General features: G+C 38.2%; 1 protein-coding gene across 10 annotated transcripts; it reads right to left on the minus strand.

Moving 5' to 3' along the window:
* Positions 1-896: 896 nt before the first annotated feature.
* LOC122063147 (putative pentatricopeptide repeat-containing protein At1g13630) lies at positions 897-22,431 on the minus strand. 10 transcript variants are annotated; one of them, XM_042626840.1, is made up of 9 exons: positions 21,629-22,431; positions 19,269-21,433; positions 10,707-10,921; positions 9,598-9,775; positions 9,393-9,456; positions 8,999-9,295; positions 7,467-7,577; positions 4,043-4,105; positions 897-1,188 (listed from the first exon to the last, which is right to left on the minus strand). In XM_042626840.1, the coding sequence occupies exons 1-2, from the start codon at positions 22,074-22,076 to the stop codon at positions 19,359-19,361; spliced, it is 2,523 nt and encodes an 840-aa protein (XP_042482774.1). In that variant the 5' UTR covers positions 22,077-22,431; the 3' UTR covers positions 897-1,188; positions 4,043-4,105; positions 7,467-7,577; positions 8,999-9,295; positions 9,393-9,456; positions 9,598-9,775; positions 10,707-10,921; positions 19,269-19,358. The 10 variants fall into 10 exon arrangements, with proteins under 10 accessions (XP_042482774.1, XP_042482772.1, XP_042482771.1 ...); XM_042626838.1 differs by having other exon boundaries at positions 897-2,798; XM_042626835.1 differs by lacking the exons at positions 897-1,188; positions 4,043-4,105 and adding exons at positions 6,189-6,923; positions 7,815-8,077.
* Positions 22,432-25,017: the final 2,586 nt, after the last annotated feature.

Genomic DNA, 25,017 nt, shown 5'->3' on the forward strand with positions numbered 1-25,017 from the left:
TCACTGTTTCTTCCGTACCATTTCCTGTCAACATGTAGTTTTAGCATGGAATAAGAAAAAGTTTCCTTTCCTTATAAGAACTGTTGCTCAGGCAGAAATATTTTTTGTGTAGTTGGTTTACCCCCATACAGATTAGCACTATTTTAGGGAAAACAGGTTGTAGTGTTGGTGTCAGGGTAGGTCTGAGGTTGAGGGAGTTCACCTGTTGCTCATCAAGAAAAGTAAGGGTGCCATTAGAGACCCAAGACTTCTACCTATTCTAGAATATTGGGGTTGGACTTTTAAGACCCATAAATGACTTGATTCCTATGTTTCCAACTGTAATAGCACATAATAATGAACATAATAATGAACACACTGAAAAAGTTATCCAACTTATTTTTTGGTATGATTTTTTATTTTTAATTTTTCCCCCTCTTCTGGTTTTTGCGTTCCATGTTAATTTTGTATAGTCTATGATTGATTTTTTTTTTTTTTTTTTGGTCTTTTCTAAATATATTAGACAATTATAAACTTAATTAGACGTCGATCGGCTAACCACTAAGCACCCAACATCATCAAGGGCTGAAAAATAACGAATAATTAAGAACGGGATGGGATGTTTATGCGGGAAGATGAGTGGGTGGGGTATTTATTTATTTATTTTGTTCAAGAAGTGGGTGGGCGTGGGCGTGGGCGGGGGCGGTATTGGGATGGGGCTACAAGTGGACCACACAAGTTTTGCCAAGAAGAAGCTAAGGCAATGGATTTTGATGATTGTGATATTATGGATAACTAATGGCAAAATATGCCCACCTTTTTGTGGGTTGCATCTAATGGGATCTCCTTCTAGGTTTCTTGCTCTATGGAAGATGAGCAAATGTTTGGAAAGCCCGAGGGGCTTTCATCATAAAAAATGACATAAAAGCAATGTTACTACAATGAAGAAAACGATTTCAACTTGTTAGTTCACCATTTTGGTTACAACAAGATGCACCCATTACAGATACCTTGCTATTATTGTGGATGGTGGACTTTGCTATTATTGTATGTATTAGGTTTGACATAGCTGAACATGTAGTCATGATTTCACAATTACGATCCCAAAATTCACTTAGACAAATAGTCTAGTGTTTTGGCAATTCCATTCTTCTTCATGAGTCCATTGGGAAATTGATTTGTTAAGCCGATGCATTCCCCTCCACATACCTATGAAAAAAATGAGGGAGGAAAGATTAAGAAGAGAGAGAAATTAAGCTGAGCATTTTTCCAGGTTAACAGAGATTTCCTGAACCTGTACCATGTAGAAAGTTAAGAACATTTCCTAAAATTTGAATAAGAAATCCTTAAAAAAATAGTTTCCCATTTTCAAGGAGACTGATGCAACACTTTATTTAGAGATAAGCCATGACTAATCTGCTGGGGTTGAGGTTCTGGTTATAAGTTTCTCCACTGTATACGATTTCCTCTTAGTCTTCATCAAATTGAGGTTTGCGAACATGTGCTTCTTAGGCCAAGAGCACTATCTTGTCAACAATTTCCATGGCATGAATCAGATGAAACTAAGATGGAGTTCTGAAAGCAGTCTACACAATGGTGTGAAAGCATAGTATATTCTGCAGTTCAATGAGGCTTAGAGCTATAGGTTCAAATATCATCCTTTGGTCTATTCTCAACTTGTTTCTATGGTCAGTTATTTATTTATTTTTTTATTGAGAATTTTTAAATGGTCCTGTAGTTTTGCATGGCTCCTTGCAGAGAACCACGGAAGCGAGGAGCAATGAAACATTATTATGGCCTGCTAAAACTGTACACTGATAAGGAAATGTGAATACGATCCTTTTCCTTTTCCCTCTTGCTTATATATATATATATATATATATATATAATAATGAACACTATACATGTTTCACCTTTTAGAGTGGGAACAAAAATATGCACAACTTCAGCAACTAAGATCTCTACTCCCAAGCAATGGTGCTTGACAAACATTGACTGTCCTTACTGGACCACAGAAAGAGCCTTCACAACTCACACCTTGATGTAATATGACTTTATTCATTTATTTGTTTCTCCATGAACCAAACAAATTTACAATGATAATGACTTTAGCTTAGGCCTTGATAGATGCTGAAGTTAAATTTAGTTTTGCAATTTTGTAACTGGTTTCTATATTCTACTACTTATGGCATTACATAGCAACTGCCTCGTGAATTTCTGTTGTTTCCAGCTCTCCATTTGGTGTGCCAAAAGCCCAACTGAGTGTTCACAAACTCTGTAAGAGAATGTAATTTGCAAAATCCTGAAGGGTAAGCAAGTGAACCTAGAAAACACATCACAATGAACAAGAGAATGCATGGGAATCACACTCCTCTTCTTGCATGTGACAAACTGCTTCTTGCTTGAAGAAGGTTACAAGAGAAGCATACTATCCTGTAGTAACAATCATCATCCTCTATTGTAATGCTTTCACCATATATTCTACAATGTCATAGCTATATTGTTAAAATTTATCCTTCTGCAATCATAAATAGAGGGAAGAGTTCCAGAGAAGTCTACTAATCTAAAATTTGGAAAAGCAAAACTTATTTCCAGGAATTCAATTCAACGAAGGCCATCGAATCCAGTTACAGGACTTTCCTAGGAAGAATTTTCGAGTGCATGACTTCTAGGTCAGATCCTGGATTGCTGCAGATTTTGAGGGTTTGTTAAGGATCTTAGGAGGATCACTTGACCCAAATTGAGGATCATCCAACGCTTCCAACTCAAGTTCTTGAAGAATCACCAAAAAGTTCCTTTTTCTTGCAACCAGCATAAGTCTGTATCCAGCCAGCAGAATTTGTTAGACTTTGATGTTTTGTTCCCTCATATAGGTTCTCCATTCCATCTAAATTGTAGCCCCAACAGAGCCATATTTGGTGAGATAAAATTTATGCAAGTTTCAACCTAAATCTGAGTCTATTTCAGATCTGTTCCTGCCGTCAAATCTGATCTACTCCGAGTTCTTTTTGAAGTTGTAATGGATCCTACTGTGACTGATTCCCCCTTGGTAATTTAATCTGACTACTAAGCAACAGGTCTAAACAACAAAATGTACCACCAAAAAAGAGCAATACAGAAAATGCTGCAAATTTATTAGTAATATTGTTATTGGATTGTCCTGTTCCTCCTGAATCAGAATCACCAGAAAATGGACACATTGTATTCCATTTTGAATATTAATCATGTCAAAGTAGGAATCTAAAAGGAAGAAAAAATCATCCCAAAATTTGAGGAGGAGAAAATCAAATATTCTTAAAATATAATACACTGGATTACCCTTGTATACAAGAAAAATATGAGTTCCAAGCAACATCTTGCTTGGAACCAAGAGAATCAAAAAGATAAATACTAAAACTCAAAGCCTGCAACTCATTAATTTTAGGAAAAAAATAAAATTTTAGGGAACAATAACCTGTAATGGAACTCTTCACCCAATCTACAGGACTTATGACCCAGACGTATGTGGCAGATTTTTCCTTTTGCAATGCAATTGGAAAAGGCAGTAGTGAGTCATAAAAAACTTTTCAAGTCCCATGACCTGCCCTCCAGAAAATAAAAATCCATCTTTTCAAATGAAAGTTCTTTGGGAGAAATATTGTACAAGTAAAGGGTGAAACAAGTTTGCACCCACTTGAAATATTCTATCACCCATGTAAAAACGTCTAAATTTATCCAAGTAACAAGAGACAATGTTTCAGATATCAAAACAACCGAAATTCCACATGCATGCAAATCCAGATATTCCTTCGGGGAAAAACATAATCAATCAATCAAACCATAAGCAATCTTCAAACCAAAGCCGTTACTGTGAAAGAACCTTTTCCCTTAAACCAATCACTTATAGATTGAAATAACATCAAACACCTCGAGATAAAATGAATCATCAGAAAAATAAAACCTCAAGCTTTCACGGCCAATCAATAGATGCAGAGCAATTAATCAGCATTAAAAAATGGATTTACAGATCCGACTCAAAGAACACAGAAGATGAATAATAGTAAGTGTTTCCAATTACAATTACCTAAGAAGGAGATAACGCAGGAGATCTTCAGACGCCGGCAGAATTCAGGCATGAAGAAAACTGCTATAAGAGGGAGAAAGAGTTGTACACCGAATTCAGTCAATACTTCCACAAAGTAGAACCTAATACAAGTTATGGACACATCTAGGCTCATCTGGTTGTTGTGTATGCATTTTATATGGGTGGAGATCGAGGCAAAAAAGAAAGCCACAAAAATTTCAGTGAAAACTCATAAAATCGAAGTTGAAGTAGTGGATAAAGGCATAGTTCAGTGCCAAGCTTAAATATTGGTGGTTAACAGGACTAGGAGATTAGTGTGATCAGAGTTGCGATATTACTGGACATCTGCAGTTGATAGGTTCAACCTCAATATGTACAATACAGGGCATAAATATAATTTATAGTATATTAGAGCTACTATACATTCTGCAAGAGATCAATGGTCGCCAATGTTGATCATCCAAGGTTAAATGATTTGATTCAAGTTACTGATCCTCACTGTTTCTTGTTAACCATAAATCAATATCTCAACTAGTCTTTACTCTCGTAATGAAGAAATAGTAATTGAAGCACAAATTAGCTCATCCTGACAGTTTATTAAGGCCTACAAAAGCATATATGCTAAATCAAGAATCAGCCATTTTTTTTCTTGGCCTCAATTAAAACAAATTTATCATAACCATGTTTAGATCAAGAAAAATAAGAACCAGTCAAAAGGTCCTAGCCGTGGTTGCAATGTCCCTTGCTATTTTGATTTCAGATGCAATGAAACACAGGGTCACTGGCCCAAAATTCAGACACATAGTAGCTCGAGCCCAGCCTATATGCATACTACTACAAGTTCCAATCTCTATGAGTAAACCAGTCCAAGCTCCAAAACATGGTAAATAAACAGTTCACTTATTACAAATATCAGTTCATTTATTACAATTAAAATGAATTTGAGTTTTGTTAGTGATGCAGTAAAAATTGACCGGACGATCTTCCCTGCAGTTCCTAGTGCTTTGGCTGACCTGCACAGAAGAGACAACAAGTGAGAGCCGGGCTGACCTGACGGGGGACTCTCCGATGCCTAAGTCAGATATTTTCACAACAGATGCTCAAGAGAGCTTTTCCAGTAAGAGAAGTGATTGATCGATCCCCTATGATGGAAGCTTACCTTGGTATTTATATGCTGCTGATGAGGGAGTGGGAGACGATTGTGAAGAGTCCTGTTTAGGCGTGGAGTCCTTGAGGGGAGTGGCTCTGTGATTCTGGGAATATTCCGGGTCTTAGGGGTATATTCCAGGGGAATATTCCCCTCTTATCTTGGAAAGGCCAACCGTATGAGGGACAGACGTCTATGATGACGTGTAGTGGATAGAATCCTATCCTTCTGAATAGGGATTACAATCCTTCAATGTAGGGGTGGACGAAAGCACGTCTCTAGAAACCTTGTTGACATCAGGCCGAGGTGGTAGCATGGCCTGATGGAGGCCCGAGGTGGTAACACGGCCTGATGGAGGGCTGAGGTGGCAGCACTGCCTGATGGAGGGCCGAGGTGGCAGCACGACTTGATAGAGGGCCAAGGTGGCAGCACGGCCTGATGGAGGGCCGAGGTGGCAGCATGGCCTAATGGAGGGCCGAGGTGGCAGCACAGCCTGATGGCGGCCCGAGGTGCACCATGGGTCAGGACCGGTCCTTGCCCGTGCCGATGATGTGAAGAAATACACTCATCAGTTAGTATGACAACCACTCCTAGGGGAATGGACAGATGGTCTAATCTCGGTGTCCCAGATGGCATGGTCTCACACAACTTAGAGAGAGAGAGAAAATGCAAAAATAAATATCTCAACATTCCCCTGATAGGTGACTGTCAGGCTAGCATATCTTTTTATATTTGTACACATGCATGAGTAATGATCTCAAACCATAGAAAATGAGAATAGAGTTCCACTGCAGTCATTTGTTAGTTGACAAATAGTAGCTTTAAAACTTGGCAAGTCATGACATTTTAGTCAACAAGATCATATTCGATATTATGGGATGTTCATATTTAATCATGTTTAGCTCAAGGATATATACTTGACTACATATCCCACAAGTGCATGCCTCCGTTTTGGATTCTTGAAGGAGAGATCGAATTACGGATGTCAAGTTTGAAAGCTACCTATTTACGTTCCCTGCAAAGCACATTTAAATAAATAAGCTCCTAGATTTACACAATTTTTGCCCAACAGCTCTAACTCAAAAATATGGACAAGGTGAAGACATTTTTTTGGCATGTCTCCCTTCATTAAGGGTCTAGATTGGGAATGTAATGGCAGCAAAGAGTTACAACCGAACATCAAGAGTAACTTGTGGCAGAAAATCCAAGCAGGCACATGAAAATATCCTGTGACCTACTTTTCTGTTGCAAAGGGACATTGATCATGGTACAGTAATAAACTAATATCTAGAAACCTAGGGTAAAATTGATCAGATAGGTCCCTATAACTATCACGTACTGGACAAGAAATTTGCCCAAACAATAGTAGAGCCAGCTCAGATGTCAAAACCAGACAACACTAGGCAAGATTAATTTGGCTCTCTTTAAAGTTGATGTGCCGCAGATGCCTCAAGCAAATATCAACTAAATGCTGCTTCGCTTACAATTTCAGTCTCTCTCCACACGTGTTTTTCGGAGATCGCTCAGTCACAAAAAGCTTACACGAAAGCAAGACACAGAAAGTTACCAAGGCCAACTCAGATCTTCCAAACCAAATAGTGCCAGGTAAGTTTAATCTGCTTGTTTAGATGTTGAAGCCAAAGATATGTCAAGCAAATAGCAATGTGCTTCAAGGAACCCATGTTACTCCACTAAATCATCCGGCTAAGCACAACCAGTTGAGCCAACGCAATCCTGTCATTGAGTAAAGTTTGTCATGCCAGGGACTCTAGTTAAGCAATGGAGAAAAGTAATGTTGGTAAGATAGAAAGAGACAGTATGGTAAGACCAAGACAATCAGGCTACTTTCTCTACAAGGAAGAACCTAACAAATCTCATGAAGGACCAACTTATGGATACCACAATTACCATTCGGCCATATGGATACCATGTCGGAACCATTCTATAGGGAACGGCCATTATTCTCCCACATATTTGATTTTGAAATTTGGGGGTTGGAATCAAAACTCTTGATTTCTATATGGGTTTTGATTTTCTTAATGTATAACTAGGTTTATATGATTTAACTGAACTTAGTAATTTTCTTTTTTTCATTTCTGGAGTCAGGTGAGCCTTGGGTGTACTGATCCATAGAGAGAAAGAGAGAGAGAGAGAGAGAGAGAGAGAGAGGCAGACTACTGCACAAAACCATAAACAAAACAGTGCTAATCAATCAGAACAACACATCGAGAAAAATCAGAATAGTTGCAATAGAAGACAAAAAATTGGTAAACTCACTGGATCATTGGTAAATTGATCAAGAGAGGCAGGGATTCCAAATGTAACAAACATCAGTTTCAGGTATTCGCCCAATGCACCAACATCCAAATATCAGCAAATGTGTACTCCCTGAAAGAAAGTTAATTCACATCAACGTTTATGTTGGTATTGCAGGGAATGCAACCCCCCACTCCCCCCCAAAAAAAAAAAAATCTAATCAGAATTAAAGAACGAACTGATATAGAACAACAAATAAAAAGTCTAATGAATTCTGAAGAACAGCGATTCGAAGTTGATTATGTATGAAAATCAAATTAAGGGGCGACAATATAAATATCGTTGTTGATATGGGGAAAAAATGTTTACCAGATGAAAGGATAATCTCTTCTCCTTCAAATCAGCATCCTTAAGATGCCATCTTTTTTGTCTTAGTTGCAAATCTTTAACAGAAAAACAAGAGAGGAATGTTCAATTAAAAGAGAAAGAGAGACTTATGGCCTTGGGGATGTATGCTACAGCTTCAAGGATGTCAGTGGAAACGTTTGTTGATTGCAAAGAAAACAAGTCTGGTGAGTGTTAGTGTTCTGAGAATGGGAGAGAGCGCCAATCCAACATAGAGAGATAACATCCTGGATAGAATCTTTAGATTTATTTCATTTCGGGAGTATTTAATTATGGGAAAAAAATAAATACTAACAGTACCAGAAATTTAGGACAAACAAAAAGAAAGGAGAAAACGATAATGGAGGAGGGATGTAATTTAAATAAAAATGAAGGGTAAAATAGTCAAGTGAAAATGTCTGACGCATCTTTGCAAATAATTTATACAATATTCAAAAATACTTACGACATCTCTTAGGAATGTTGCATGGATGGATCAAAAAATTATCAGGAAAATTTTGTATCATCTTTTTTAATTTATGAAATACCATATATATATATATATATATTTTTTTTTTTTTTTTTTTAATTTTTTCCTAAAATGGATCTAAATGCAAGCTTAAATATAACTTACATGTTGTTATATCAAAATCTTGACACAGACCTTCAGTGTTTATACGCACCAAACTGAATTGGAAAGTTCTATATTATGATATCAAGGGGGAAAACAAAGTAATACTGATCAATTCAGTCCTTCAATCCCCTCATTTCAATCAATCAGTAATACAAAAGATTACTTTTCTTTGCTTTCAGTAAACATCTAACAGCACTACTTCCATTTGTACTTCTACCCTAAAATTCATAGTCTCCAATCTACAAAGAACTTCTCCTCCAGGTTCTTTTATAAACCAAGTTCTACTACAGGTCAGCACTCAGCAGTATTCTATTCATGAAAACATAGCAAACCAACCAAAAAAAGAAGGAAATCTCTCTAGTGAATAATGTTTCTTGAATCAAGTAAGAATGGAAGAAAACTATTAACATGAGTCTAATCACGAGTGGATAGCAGCTTTAACAGTACAAATCCTTACCTACCATCTCCACACAGGTTCCCAAAGAAATGAAATAGAACGGGCCATAGTAAAAGAAAAACAAATGGAAAATCCAACCTGGTTCAAAAGAGATTTCTGCTAGTTGCCAACATCCTAGGTTCTGGATCAAGTTTTAAGAATATGATTTTTGCTTATTATGAAACTCCTTGAAACTGCAATAACTCTTCATGTAATAATCTTTGCGCCTCGTCACTTGATACTGGAAAGTACGAATTTGATGAATTCCAATTCAGATCTCACGGCTTCTCTACATTACATCTTCACAAACTGAAGTTTGTTTGAGGAGAAGCTCAAATGGCCTTGATCTATTAAGAATTCCAGCACAGGTTCCACAAGAGGAGCTCTAATATATGCCTACAGAAATCAATGGGGCTCAGAAACCAAATTATCTAATCTTAACATTTAGTAGGAAAATAGAATGCACAAACGAGTTATTCAACAGTAAGCTCACATTCAAGTCACCATAAATTAGGAGAGCTCTCTATCAGACAAAGCCACTGAAATCTTACTGAGATCTGTAAAGTTAAGTCCTAGTGTCAGATCCTCGAGATGGTTGTATGGAGTGCCGGTAATCAAAATGTATAAGAAATAAAAAAAATTGGGTCAGTTACAGACATGGTGCACCAGATAAAAAAGATTGGACCATTGTGATTTACCTTAGCAAAAGCAAATTCTATTTCAAGCTTTTTAATGCAAGAAAGATGCCCAAGGTTCTGAAGTGCTACTATCTTTTCAGCTGTTTCCTCATGAGCAAATGAAACATCTAATTATGGAGTGATTGACTTCATTCTCTTGTGGTCTGTATCCTTGTTCTCTTCCGAGTTTTTGTGTTCCCTGAAATACCAGAGACCCATCAAAAGATACAGCAAACTTGAGCACCCATTACCTAATGGTTTGCATTAGTTGTTCTAATAGATGAATCCAGCTATTAGCAACACAAGCGAAAAGAGAGGAACAGAAAAGAAAGGGAATTTGGAGAGATCATATTGTAGAGCAGTAGAAAAGGCAGACAAAGTGCGGAATCGTTCAAACTAATTACTAAAAAATGGAAACGGAGACATCTTCGTCTTTGTCAGTCTTGTTTAGTTTTGTTTATAGCTTAATAAATGCTATCCTTCTCAATGTAATTGGAAGAACCCATTAATGGAGTGCGTATCCAACACCCACTACCCAACAGCATTTCGGAATACATTCTTTCAAATCTCATCTTCTCCCATTTCACCATATGACAGGAGATCTAAGCTCCAAAATCCAAATCCATCATTCAAAATTATAGTGTGTGACTGACAGCCTCCAGAAAAAGTTTCCTAGATTCCGTCTCATATAATCTTTTCTCATTATGTTCTTAACTTCCACTTTGAAAGTAACATTTATTCTCGGAAATATGAAAAGAATATTTCGATTTCCTTTCCTTTTCGATTTCTTCTTCTTTTTTTTTTTTGGGGGGGGGGGTTGGTGGATGGGGCGGGAAGTGCGGAGGAACAAACAACTTGAATACCTAAATCCAAGAAATTTGGAGCCACCATCCAAGGCTAATTAAAGAAAAAATAAATATAGCCACGAAACTGGGAACAAAAACAAACTTAAATATATAATGCAAAAAGAACATATAAGATTGTAATCCCCCAAAACCAAATTTAGCAAGAAACTTCACAACCTTTGAGAAATAACAAAATTCCCACTCCACAGCTGAACCCAGAAAAAACAACCAAGAAAAATGAATGAAAATAACCTCAAAAGGAAGAGGGAGAGAGAAGAGACTTACCGTGCAAGAGCCCTCTTTGATCAAATGCAAAAATAAATACAGGCATGGAAATGGAAGAATTAATTCCTTTTTCCAATGAAATATTTGATCAGCAATAAACCTGGGGCCTCATGCTTGTGATAACGAAAGGTCCATTACTCTTCCATATGGGGTTGTCGATACCTTGACTTTCCTAAATATGAGCTCAAGCTTGCTGAGGACTTCTGTAACATATACTAAATTACCAAAAAAACTAAATAAATAAACATAGATAACATTAAAGAAGGAAGAAAATGTCAAAATAACAATACAATAACATTAGGAGAGGCTAAAGAACAGAAGAAAATGAATCAACAGATGAGAAAACTCGGCTAATAAACCACAGGCTAGAGGTTCTATAACACCTACACAATCAGTTCGTCCATACTCCCCACCTTAGCACGATTTTGATAGACCTTACTCCCCACCTCGACGTGGTTATGAAATGAACTCCGTATTTCCAAAGGAAGCTATTTAGTGTTTCACATGCAAGGGGTATGGACATCTGTCTGTGTAGTGCCCTAACCAATTGGTAGCTTACATTGACCAGGACTATTTCATACCATATGTACTAGAAGAGCATCAAAAGACATGTACAGTAAACTTAGAGGTTGAATGTGATTGTGAGCCCAGTGAGATCAATAACGGTGACAGTGACGGCGAGCGCCCCCAGTGCTACGTTATCCACCTTCTTTTGACCACACAGAAGGTTTCCGAAGAGGACAATTGGAGTTGTTATAGTATCTTTTGTGACACTCAAGAATACGGCAAGTATCAGACCCGCCTACGAAATCGGTGAGGCGTCCCCACCAAGAATACGGCAAGTGGCAGGGGGTTTGGAAGATTGGTGAGGGTGTACAAACTTTAGTCTCACATCGCCTAGGGAGAGTTTATTGGACTAGTTAATAACCTCTAGCCTCCTTAACATGGCGCAACGTGTTTTAAAGCCTTAAGGCCCATGGGCCAAAGAGGACAATATTGTGCAAAGTTAACGGGACTGGGGCATTACAAATAATATCAGAGCAGACCCCGGACAGCATGTGGGGCTACAACGGGGACGCTGTGCCGAAAGGGGGGAAGTTGTAACACCCAAAAATATGGCAAGTACCAGACCAGCCTGGGAGAGGGGATTTGGGAGATCAGTGAGGGTGTGCAAGCTTTAGTCCCACATCGCCTAAGGAGAGATTATTGGACTAGTTAATAACCTCTAGCCTCCTTAACATGATAGCACGTTTTAAAGCGTTGAGGCCCATGGGCCAAAGAGGACAATATTGTGCAAATTTATTGGGGATGGGGCGTTGCATCTTTCAAACTAGGGTGGATGCAATGATAACTTGTGTAATATGGTGATTGACCCCGATAGTTACATCAACTTTGTCATTGAAGATGTTGTTTGCAAGTTAAATGTGAAGACAGAGCCTCATTTGAATCCCTATAATGTTGTGTGGGTGAACAATAATAATCTCAAGATCAATGAAATATGTTCACTCACGTATTCCATTGGAGGACTGATCGATCAGGTGCAATGTGTTCCTTCGGTAAAGCTTTGTGATGAGCACATTTATGTGTGAAATCTAGGGTAGTAAAACAAGCATTTTACATGTTTAGAATGGAGCTACCTTGGGTTTTACTCTCTTTTTGTAGGTTTTATATTTTCAAGGCCTTAAGGACTATCGGGCGCTATATCTTCAATTTTACACGTAAAGAGGTCTTGTTTCTTTTTATGGTTGCGAAGAGGACGAAATTCTGAGCAAGATGGATGTGTTTAATTAAAAGTACACATCCGTTTGGTCACCCATACAAGTGATTATTCTTTTCTGGCTAGAAAAAGAATAATGGATCAAAATTGAACCGAGATGCAGAACCAGCCCGTTTGCAGTTGTCCCAGAGGTACAAGGAATATTCCAAATGCCAACAAGGATCGATGAACCACACCCTTAAGTGATTGAAGATTCGTTTTTGATAACAACAACTACCTAGCGCAGTTGGTGAGTTGTGGTGTGCAAAATCCCTTCCTTATTAGGAGGTCTCAAGTTCGAACCTCTTGGTTGTTATTTTTTTGTGGAGGTTTTTTTTGGAATATTTTCTCTCTCGTACTCATCACTCAAAGGAGGTCAACCATAGGGTTTCTCATGTAAGAGGAGAGAGAAATAAGGAAATAAAAGAAAAAAATAGAAAAAAAGGGAGAAAAAATAGGAAAGGAAAAAAAAAAGGAAAAAAATTAAAGAAAAATCGTCCAAGAGGCTGCCCATGTTTGAAGAAGAGAGAAAAAGAAGGAAAAAGAAAGCAAAATCGTTGGAGATTCCCTATTTCGTACGATTCTGTCTCTTCTCTCCTCCACCTCACCACAAAATCGTCCAAGGGGATCCATCCTTGGATGTCCTCCTTTCTCTCCTATTCCCTATAAAAGGGAGTCCACAAAACCCTAAAGGATGGTCCCTTTCTTCCTCTCTACTTCTCTCTTCTTAGATTTTTTTTAGTTGCTCTTTCTCTAGCTCTAGTTCTAGGTTTATGCTTTAAACACTTTTGTAAGTTCTTTTTATTCAATTAATGCAAACACTTTTTTTTTTTATTTAGTCTCTTATTTTTATTGTTTAAGCAATTGAAGTTGTAATTTTTAAGTTCTAGTTCTAGTTCTAGGCTTATTCTAGGTGAAAAGAACAAGCTATGGAGTATGTCTTTCAAGTTCAATTTTTTTCTTCAGATTTGTTTTCTCTAGTATTAGAAATTTCAGATTTGGTTCATTCCAGATCTAGTTTTTAGTACTAGTAGTATCTCAAATCGATCAAGTTTTCAGTTCAAGGGTTGAAGTTCAAATAAGTAGGCTCCTTCAGTAGTCTTCTCACCCCCCTCTCATTCCCTCTTCTAACTACCATTTTTTTTTCTTAATTTAGGATTTTAATTTCAGTCGTTACATTATTGCTCTCCCTTTCCCCCAAGGTTCACGGCTAGTGTATGTGTTGGTTTTGCTCCTCCTAGCCATAGAACCATCATTTTATTGTTTTTATTTTAATTGTCTCCCTTTCCCTAAAGCCAAATAAAGTAACCCTTGTAAGAGTGACTCTCTGGTCAAGTAGAGAAACTCATATAATGATGCATCCCTCGGGCTAAGTAGAGAAACCTACTTATGAGCCTCTCTCTAGCTTTATCCCCTTTCTTTTACTTTATTTTTATTTCAACATTTTTTTTTCCTTCGTTGCTTTTTAATTGTGGGTTGTTTATGTTCAATTATTTATTTATTTAATTTTAATTGCGTGGCTTGGGTATTTAAATTCTTAGATGACGAATGGTTAAAAGTTATTTTAGATACGTATGCTTAGGACGGCAATTAGAATTAGATCACAACCATTAATCGGTTCACTTTTGCATTATTAAAAGAAGCTAAAAATAAAGTGGTTGTTCTCCCTGTGTTCGACCCTTAGCAACACTGATCCGTACGCTTGCGGTTACATTTTAAATCCTAACAGTCTGCCACATTCTTCTGAGACATCTATAGTTGTACGACAAGAAAGCCAAGTACTGTGATTATCAAAATACATATTTCCAACACGAGGACTTGAGATGAAATTTCTTACGGCGAAAGATCTTCCACCTCTCAAACTCAAACAGATGGTTGTACTTTTCTCCTCAGGTCTGATTACTCCAACGACATTCTTGGACCCCATCCAAATTCGACAGAGTCAAGTTCTATTCAGAGGAGGCAATTTGATGCAGTTGCCTTGGCTTAGCTTGGCTTGGCTTGGCTTTGCTAGACCGATTCGACCCTTTTTGAAGGCCCAAACCGAGAACCGGTCCTAAACCAGGTTTCTAGTCTGGAAAGGGTTGGTAGATTGCATAAGAAGAAATCTTAGTTTATTTTATTCTCTTTATTATTAGGTAGCAGAGTAGATACATAGGAGATTTTGTTGGGTTAGTTTTTATTTTAGAATTGTTTCCATTTGAAGAATGAAGTTTTGAGTTGAGTATTTCGTTCGAAGAGAGCTTGTGTGGTTATGTGCTTTCTCCTTCCTTCCCCTATCTTTATGTGATCTCTCCTCTCTCCCTCTCTTGTTTTCCCTCTTCCTTTCCTATTGTTAATAAGCTATTATACTGTTTACCTATCCTGTGATTTGCGGTACAACAGAACTGAAAGAGGTGCTTCGATTCCCTCATCTCTAATATGTTGGGGTTGAGGTCCTGGGTATAAGTTTCTCCTCTGTAAGCAATTCTACTCTTGAGGGTATTGCCTCCAAAGGATCCTCCTCTGTGGCTGGTTCTACAGGTTGCCACTGGATCACTTCAGGTTTTTGATTCTCTGTCGTTGCCTCATCTTTTGGACAGATTCCAACAAATCTGTAATGTTTCTTGGCTGGTTTGAATGTGAAATATGATTAGATTCGTATTCAGGTGCTTAGCAAATCTCCCTTCCTTACTATGGAACAGTCATTTGCCTTGGTTTATACGGAGGAATGTCTTCGTAACTATATGCTACATACTCCCACTACTAAAAAATCAGCCCTATAGACGAGATCCACTACTACCTCTAAGGGAGCAAATCGAACTGGTGATACCACCAAGGAGATTGTTAAATGTGAACACTGCCACAAGCCATACCATACCAAGGCAAATTGTTGGAAGGTCCATTGGAAACCTGCTGATTTTGAGGCAAAGCGTGCTCGGGGTCGATCTAAAACTAAAGCCCAATTGGTTGAGACTGTGGACACTCCACCTGCGATTGTATAGGACTTTCCCAGGAGGAACTCCAGGCATTCAGACATATGCTCAAGGCTTCCAATTCCTCAACCCCTGCCAATTCAGTCCCCTCAGGTTCTAATTTTGCTCACTCAGGTATTTTATTTAGTGGCCACTATGAATCAGCTGTCTCCACTCCATAGATCATTGACTCCGGTGCCACTGATCACATGAGGGTTTTATTAAGTGATCTTCTTCTATACCTCTGTCTTCAGTTTTATATATCCCTAATGTTACTACTAATTTTCTATCCATTAGTAGTCTTACTAAGGACCTAAACTGTAAAGTAACCCTTTTTCCTTCTCATTGCAATTTTCAGGATCTGGTAACGAAAAGACGATTAGATGCAGTAAGGTGCAAGGTGGTCTTTATTTATTTATTTTTATGATGGTTGTCTTTCCACGATTGCTGCATCAACTACTCCTCATCAACTACATTCTGCTTCTTCTAAATTGAATCAATGACACTATCGTTTGGGACACCCACCAATTGGAACCTTGTCTCTTTTATTTCCGCATTTAGTTAAATCATGTACTAGGGATGAATTTTTTTGTGAAGCTTGTACTCTGGCTAAACATACTTGTTCCAATTATTTACCTTTATATAACATAAGCACTTCTATTTTTCATTTGGTTCGATCTGATGTATGGAGTCTTGTCTCGTCGAACATCTATTTCTCGAAAAAGATGGTTTGTGTCCTCTATTGAGTGTCACTCTAGAACTACTTGGATTTACATAATGCAGCACAAAAGTGAAGTGTTCATTTTTTTTAGCGGTTCCATAAAATGATTCAAACTCAGTTCAATACCACTTTGAAAATTCTCTATAGTTATAATGGAAAAGAGTACATAGAGGGTCAATTTAAAAAAATACCTAGCTGATCATAGGATTCTTCATCAGACAAACTGTGTTAATACTCCTGCTCAAAATGGGGTGGCTGCATGCAAAAATTAGCATTTGCTGGATATTGCTCGAGCCATGATCTTTGCTAGACATATTTCATCTAAGTATTGAAGTGATGTTGTCCTCATAGTAGCCTACATAATCAATCACATACTGACTCGTGTCCTTAACTCTCGAACTCTTGTTGAGGTTCTTCAAGGAACTACATCCTTTTGGTTCCTCTAAAGACTTTTGGGTTTGTCTGCTATGTTGGGGATCAGCAATCACCAGGAAAATTGGAACCTTGAAGTACTAAATGTATCTTTTTGGGTTACTCTCCTACACAGAAAGGATACAAGTGTTACTACCCTACTACCCGACGTACTATGGTAATAATAGATGTTGTGCTTCATGAATTAGTTGGTTACTACTTGTCACCTCTTCAGGGGGAGTCTGGTATTACTAGTGAAGAAGAGATGACTTTGAATATGGTTGCTCCACAATTACCCATCATCCTCCCCTGAAGATCCTCCTCATGCTCCACAAGATAGTGAGGGGTCAGATCTTATGACAGAGACTCCTGTTCCTATTGTTCCAACTTAGGGGGAGATGACTCGAGTTCAGAGAACCATTGGTGAATTCCAAAGACAAATTGATGACTCCACTCTTCAAGTTTATCGTAAGAATATACCATAAATAAGCAACTTCAGACCATCACCACTACTACAACACCTTTACACATCCCTTCGCCAGCCCTGGATCCAGAACCGACTAAGCCTCATACTTCAGGTATAATCTCTCCATTTGACCAACCTATTGCTCTTAGAAAAGGCACTAGGGCGTGTATTCAGTACCCTATATCTCATGTTATTTCATATGATTCACTTTCTCCCTCCTATTGTGCTTTTGGGTCTTCTCTTTCCTCTATTTGTTCCCAAAAATTGGCAAGAAGCTCTTGTAAAAAAAAAAAAAAAAAAAGGAAGGTTGCAATGGAAGAAGAAATTGATGCCTTAAAAAGGAATGCTACATGGGAACTCGTGACTCTTCCACCTGGGAAGAGACCTGTTGGCTGTAAGTGGGTGTTTTTGGTAAAACAGAAGATCGACGGTTCTGTTGCAAAGCTTGTGGCTAAAGGGTTCACCTAGACATATGGAATTAATTACCATGAGGCATTTGCACTAGTTGCTAAGTTGACCTCTGTGCGAGTGTTACTCTCATGTGCTGTGAACCTAAGATGGGAACTCCAATAACTTGATATAAAGAATGCTTTCCTCCATGAAGAGCCCGATGAGGAAGTTTATATGGATATTCCACTAGGTTTCTCTAGCACAAGAACTCAAGGCAAGGTCTGTAAGTTGAAGTGTGCTCTCTATGGTTTGAAGCAGTCACCTAAAGTGAAAGATTTCACAAGGCTATGACATCTGTGGGTTATAAGCAGAGTAATGCTGACCACATTGTTCATAAGGAGGTCTAGTGAAAAAGTTACTATGCTCATTGTTTGTGCGGATGACATCGTGCTAACAGGAAATGATAGTACTGAGATTGATCATCTCAAGGGTTCTTTGGGCTTGGAAAGTTAAGGCACTTTCTTGGGATTGAAGTTGCCAAGTCTTCAAAAGGTATCTTTTTGTCTCAAAGGAAGTACATCCTTGATCTGCTGTCTAAAACAGGTATGTTGGGTTGTCACCCTTCTGATACTCCTATGGAAGCTAGTTCCTGGCCCAGAGGAGGGTGAACCAATTGACAAAGGCTGCTACCAATGGTTGGTAGGAAAACTGATATATCTCTCTCATACACGACCTGATATTGTTGTGGTTGTGAGTTTGGTTAGTCATTTTATACAAGATTCATATTCCTCTCATATGGATGCAGTTATGCGTATCTTGTGATACTTGAAGTCAGTTCAAGGAAAGGGATCCTCTTATCTCCTTATGATCACCTCCGAGTTAATGCCTATACAAATGTTGATTGGGCTGGTTCACCTGACAAAAAGTCCATCTCTAGTTATTATACCTTTGTAGAAGGGAATCTTATCACTTGAGGCAGCAAAAAGCAGAATGTGGTGGCTAGATCTAGTGCTGAAGCAAAATTTCGTGCCATGGCACAAGGGATTTGTGAGTTATTATGATTGCATATACTTTTGAATGATATTAGTGTACCTGTTTGCCTTCCTATGCTGCTTTACTGTGATAACAAGGCTGCTATCAGTATTGCTCATAATCCAGTTCAGCATGATCGAACCAAACATGTGGAGATTGACAGACACTTCATCAAAGAGAAGTTGGATGGTGGTTTGATTTGTGTTTCTTTTGTGAAGTCTGGTGATCAACTAGTTGAATTGTTCACTAAAGGGATGGTTGGAAAGTTGTTTCATCCTACTTTGGTCAAGTTGGGCATGGGTGACATCAATGCACCAACTTGAGGGGGAGTGTTAGAATAGGAGTAAGTGTGCCGCAGGGACACATTGGGGCTTTCCCCCTCCACCAACCTTATTTAAAGGAGCAGCTGGATGGGGGGGTATTCTTGTAATTTCTTTATGTTTTCTATTTTGTATTCCTATTATGACTATCATAATTCTATACTATAAATAGAGGGCTTGTATGATCAGTTAAAGACACATAAGCATTCTCCCTATTTCATGCTGTTAACAAAATGAAATTTAAGAAAAAGACCATAAGGGCCAAATTTGTTATTGCATAGTACACAGCCAATAAGTGACTTGAATTCAGCACCTAAGTTTTTTAAATCTCTAGGAAAAAATTTAGAGATAAACAAGTTCTAATTGGTACATGTGATATATCTACAACTTGTGACCTAGAAGAGTAATTGTAAAGAAGGTCAAAATTAGGCGAATCAAAGGAAGCATCATATACATATAGTGTATAAATTTGACTCTACTAGAAGATGATTGTGATAGGAAAGAAAACATACCTTCAGAACGAAACTGCCAAGCATACCAATCAACTTATCCTTCCAACGGATTCAATTAGAGCTCACAATTTTTTCTTCCCCCGAAGTTAATCAATAATGCAAGCCACTTTTGATCATTTCTGCCATTAGTTCAGACATTGAACTGACATCACCTTTCCGGCGAAAAGAATTAAGCATTATGTGACATAATTCTTGATCTGGGTAAACTCCGTGAGATAGCATCAGACGAAGGAAATCTTTTGCTTCATTTAGTAAGAACCTTTTGCATAGTCTATTAATCACTGCACTGTAATCTTTAATTGTGATTTCAAATCCCCTCTCCAACAGATCGAAAATAATTTTCGCTTTATGAGCATTGCCCTTTGCACTATGTGCTTTAATTATTGTGGTATAAGCAGTTTTTGTCAATCTGACATTGGGATTTTGAAGAGAATACAAGAACATTTCATCAGCACGGGTTAAGTCTCTGTACATGCAAAGGCCATTAATGAGAATATTATATGTAACAGGACTTGGCTCCAGATTATGCTTTTGCATTTCAAAAAATAGTTCAAGAGCTTTTTCCTGGTTTCTAACCTTGCAAAAACCTTGAATAAGGGTATTGTAAGTAATCTGATCTGGGGTGAGACCCTTTGCACGCATGTCCGATAGTACTTGGTCAGCTTCTTGTAGCCTAGACTGTTTGCAAAACACTTTTATAACTACAGTATAAGTTACAACAGAAGGTGCAACAACTTTTGCTTCCATCTCACGCCTCAATTCATGCACATCATTTAGATTTCCCTCTTTGTAAAATGCATCCATCAGGGTAGTATAAGTCACAACGCTTGGTACCAATCCATAAACCTTAATTGCATGTGACAACAGCCGTTTAGCGTCTGCCAGTCTCCTATTATTGCACAACCCATAGATTAGGGAATTAAATGTGATAATACTTGGAGTAAGCTCATTTTCAATTATTTGCTCGTACAATAGTACAGCCTCATCAATATTACCGAGTTTTGCATACCCATCAATCATTATGTTATATAAAATGATATCTACCACCAAGTAGTGTTGGGTTAGGGAGTCGAAATATTCCCTTGCCTCTGATATCATTCCCTTTTGGCATAGACCCGACAGAATAGCACCATACACGAACGAATCAGGGATAATTCCTTTTGAGCACATTTCCGTATATATTTCAATTGCCATCTCCATCTGCCCATTCTTGCAAAAGCCATCAATTAGGATGGAATAAGTAATAAGGTCTGGTTCCAAGCCAACAGCTTTCATTTCACAAAGCAAGCCCATGGCTTCATCAAGTAAGCCAACTTTACATAGACTGCTCTGCAGTACACTGTATGTTGCAATACTCAACTGAAAACCTTGTGAAATCATCTCTTTTTTCAACTTCAAACCTTCTCTGATGTTCCCCATTTCACAATGTCCACAGATTAGTATCGTATATGTTACAACATTAAGGTCCAAACCTTTAAATTGCATCTTCCAAATGAGGTCCCTAGCCATATTCATGTTACCAAGCAAACAGAAACCATTAACAAGAATGTTATATGTAACCAAGTCTGGCTCAATACCGTTCCTCTCCATGTCATGGATAAACTCCATGGCTTCCACCACAGATCCTGCTACACACATCCCATGAATAAGAGTATTGTAACTGTAGCCATCAGGAAGTACTCTGTACTTGAGCATCATACAAAGCAATGATTTGGCAACATCTACAGAACCATTACTACAGAACCCTGAAATAAGGGTATTGAACAAAACGATGGAGGGTCTAAATTCTTTTCTTACAATCTCCTGAAAGAATGTTACTGCTTCTCGTAATCTCGACTGGTTGCATAGAGCATCTATAAGGATACTATAAGTATATTCACTCGGAGGAAGCCCACTGGCTTTAATGTCACGGTATATATACCATATGATATCCGGGTATCTCAGGTTGATATCCGGGTGTCTCAGGTTGCATATCAAATTGTTGTACGTTGAAATGGAAGGTTGAAAGTTATAGTGCTTCATCCTACGAATTATAAAGAACGCATCACAAACCATCCCATAGCTTGAATAAACATTAGCTAGCATAACCCATACCAGATTACTTGAATTCCACCCTCTGAAGTTATTCCATAGTAGCTCACACAGACAAGGTGCAGAATCAGATCCTAAAGGAAATAACAAGAAACCCATAAACGATTGCCCCCTATAAATAATCCAAATGCAGTTATCAATCTCGGAACCAAAGTTTAACTACAACTATGAATTACAAGTTACAGTAATTTGTTGGAGCTTACGAACTTAATTAATTCTAAGGCAGGAAACTATATGTGGAAACGCCAAAGAGAACAGGAAAATCGTACCTTCTGATTCTACCATCTTTCTTAAAATCTGACGCAATTCTCTTAGGTAGCCCTTTTCAGCTACGATATGACAAATAATGAAATTAGAGATCTTAGAGTGCCGAAACCCATAGTCATCCCTCAAGGAGTGGAAGACAGCAACTGCAAACTCCGCATCATGTGTTCTCAAAGTATGGAGAATCTGATCGACTTGTGAGGGACTCAAACCTGAAATCAACATTCGGAAGTGGTCGCTACTGAGAAATTTAAAGGGTCCAAAGCTTTTGAAACCTCTGAGAATTTCTCGAACGGGGTCTCTAGGGTTAGAGATGGAGAAATCCATGGAATCGTCTACAGCTGCTAAATTAGAAAATGAGGGCTTTAAGACGACAAGGTAAGCGAGGGGATTCAGATTCATGGTTTTTGGAGGGCGACGAAGCAATGCCCATAGCCGTAATTGATTAAGCATGAAGAGGCTCTAGGGTATCGTTCTTGCCAGCCGTTAGTTTCCCGGCTATTTTGAACTTGAAATAAGTGAAACGCCACAGTGAGAGAGAGAGAGAGAGAGAGAGAGAGAGAGAGGGGCTCGGCAGTCGGCAGAAGCGAGATTATGGGTTTCGCCCTAACAACTTGCCTTCTCTTGTTTTTTTTCTTGGGTAAGACAACTTGCCTTCTCCTCCTGACCGCAGTTTGCAATTCAGGATGTCAATCCGTCCGGAACCAGGTATTCAGCCAAATCCCTATTTTGATTCCGAGGAGTGTTAGTGTTATCCACAATCGGATCATGTCCCATTTCGGTTCTGATAATCGATATTCATGTTGAACCTGTCCAGTTCTGGAATGATTTCGGTTCTTATTTGAGTTTTGTATTTAATTCTTATTTTGTTTCAGGATTCCGTTTTAAATTTGGTTCTACAATACAACTATGCAGAAGACAAAATACAAATACTTATTTACTACGTTGTTCATCTTCCATAACAAAAGAACATTAAAAATCATGAGCTGTCTAATGATATATTTCTAACCAGTAATGATGTTGACCAATCAATCATCTATTGAACTTCTAATATTGTTAATTTTACTATTTTAAAACACTATAACTCTATAAGACAGGTTAAGTGATTAACTACTCAATTTTCTATTTAAGTAATTTTAAGTTTTTAGTTTTTCAAAAAAGGAAAAAGTTACATCAAGTTATTCGGTTCAGTTTCGATTAGAACTGTCGATTCTTGGCATAGATCCAAATCCGGACCAAACCGAATTACAAGCACTCATTTCAAATCCTCGATGTATCCATATTATAATCTGTTGGATTCGGTTCAAGGTATAATTGGATTTGATTTTTGATTCCGGTTCCAATTTAACACCTTTATTTGCACTAGATAAGACATTATAAAAACTTAAAAAGATTTAACGTTTATTTTTATTCAAAGAAAACTTTATAAAAAAACCAAAAACCGTATTAGCAGTGTTTATACATCTTATCAGAGCTAGTAATTAACCGTTTCCCATCTATGGCTTGTTTTGCCATATATCCATCAACCTAACCATGAGTAAGTTGTTATATTTTATACAAAAAGTTGGGCGATTTACGAAATACTCCAAATCTAGTTGGAGTGGTATAGCCACCCTAGGTCCAAGAGGTTAATTGTTCATGATTATATACAAAAAAAAAAATATTGAAAATCTCCATGTCGTTCCACATCATTTCTCTTTTTCTTTCTCCCTTTGTAACCACCTCACCACCTTTTCCTATTAACAAATAATTCACCTGAGATAAGATACATTGATTATTGAGAATGAAAGAGAAAGCCTATCAAAATATTTCCCCCCTCATCTGTGAAGGCAGTAATAGCTAAACAACATTTTTTATTTGGTGGGGGTATGTATTGATCATAGGCTGATGACTGGGGGAATTCACCCTACTTACGAAGGGATTATTATGGGTCCCATTAACTGTTCAATACTCAACCTGTTTGAGTATGAGGATGGGATTTGGGTTTTGTGAACCAAAAAGGACTTGGTTCCTATGATTTTGGTAGCCTGTGGTAAATAGTAAATTGTAAAAAACTTGCAGTTAATTCTTGGAAATATTAGGAGAATTAAAATAATACATAAGAAAATTATTATTATTATTATTTTGGTAGAAAGAAACTTATTAATTGATGGGTAAGGAAAAAAACTCAGGTTTAAAACCAGCGGGCAGGCTGCCCATCTTCTTCTTGAATTCACACTCAAATAAGACATGTCACATAGACTCTTGTTGGTTGTGGCAAAATACATAGAATGGGTCAATATCCACCCATTTAGCCAGTCTGTCCTTAGTGGGACTCCCGCATTTGTGGCTCTCCAAATGAAGATCTTAAACTTGGAGCGGATATTGAGTTTCCAAAAAAAGCGCCACCATTGTGAGCATGGAGAGGAGCATGAGCACCTGTTTTAGCATTTGATTATAACCTCACTGCCTAACATGGTTTTTAGTATCTGGTATTGGGTATTGGGTATTGATCAGATTGGGATGGATCCGGCTCCTCCCTAATTAGCATGTCTCCCAATCAGTGTCCAATCAGTCATCCAACAATTGAGAGGATTTGGACGCGCATCCCTACTCATGGGTGTGCATCCCCAGGTGTTATACCCTTACCCTAAATCCCTCCTTGTGATTGTACTGATGAAATGCAGGAGAATACTAGCACAAGTGAGTACTGGGTAGCAGTTGTATTTTGCCGTGAAGGGAAAAGTGACCTAACCTGTACCTGCCACTCATGCTCCGATAACTAGAAGGGTTTCCAAACATAGAAAAGAATGTCAATCCAAGCCTTCACACCTCATTGGGAAAATCCTCGAACCTTAATAGGAAAATGCATCCAGAGATGGGGCCCACACACTAGAAGCACCTTGAGAAGGCCCCACTCAACTTAAGGATATGATTCATTTTCACACAAAAGGGACCAATTCAGTTTTCACCGGCTAATGGTCGCATCAGCTAATGAACAATTCCGGTGAGTATATAGGCCAAAAGCGGGTTAAAATGCCATGGGGCCCGACTCACACCCGTACACCTCACACCCATTCCCAATGATGGAACAACATAATTAAGAGCGGATTAATGTGTTGGGACGACCCGAGGTGGGCCCATTATCCCAAATTATGATTTAAACCAGTAATAGGTAGAAACCCATTATTTCCCCAAACAACCCTTAAGCAACTTAAGTAGCTATAAACAAAGGTTTGCGATTCATTTCTCCACCTACCAAGTAAGAGCAAGAAGAAGGAGAAGGAGAAAGAAGAAGAAAGGGAAGGAGAGCAGGGGAGGAGGATGCAAGGAAGGAGAACAAGAGTCCTACCAACTAAGGAAGCCCTATCTTCACTACCCCTCTCCACACACACACACACATATCTCCCTGTTT

The sequence above is a fragment of the Macadamia integrifolia genome, unplaced genomic scaffold (assembly GCF_013358625.1).
Source record: "Macadamia integrifolia cultivar HAES 741 unplaced genomic scaffold, SCU_Mint_v3 scaffold1220, whole genome shotgun sequence".
NCBI lineage: Eukaryota > Viridiplantae > Streptophyta > Magnoliopsida > Proteales > Proteaceae > Macadamia > Macadamia integrifolia.

What these genes read in the sequence shown, in the direction of transcription:
- LOC122063147 (XM_042626840.1), bottom strand. Translation starts at nt 22,076, where the DNA reads ATGCTTAATCAATTACGGCTATGGGCATTGCTTCGTCGCCCTCCAAAA. An exon ending in AAAGATGGTAGAATCAGAAG is followed by an intron (nt 21,434 to 21,628) that starts GTACGATTTTCC and finishes TATTTCCTTTAG; the next exon opens with GATCTGATTCTGCACCTTGT.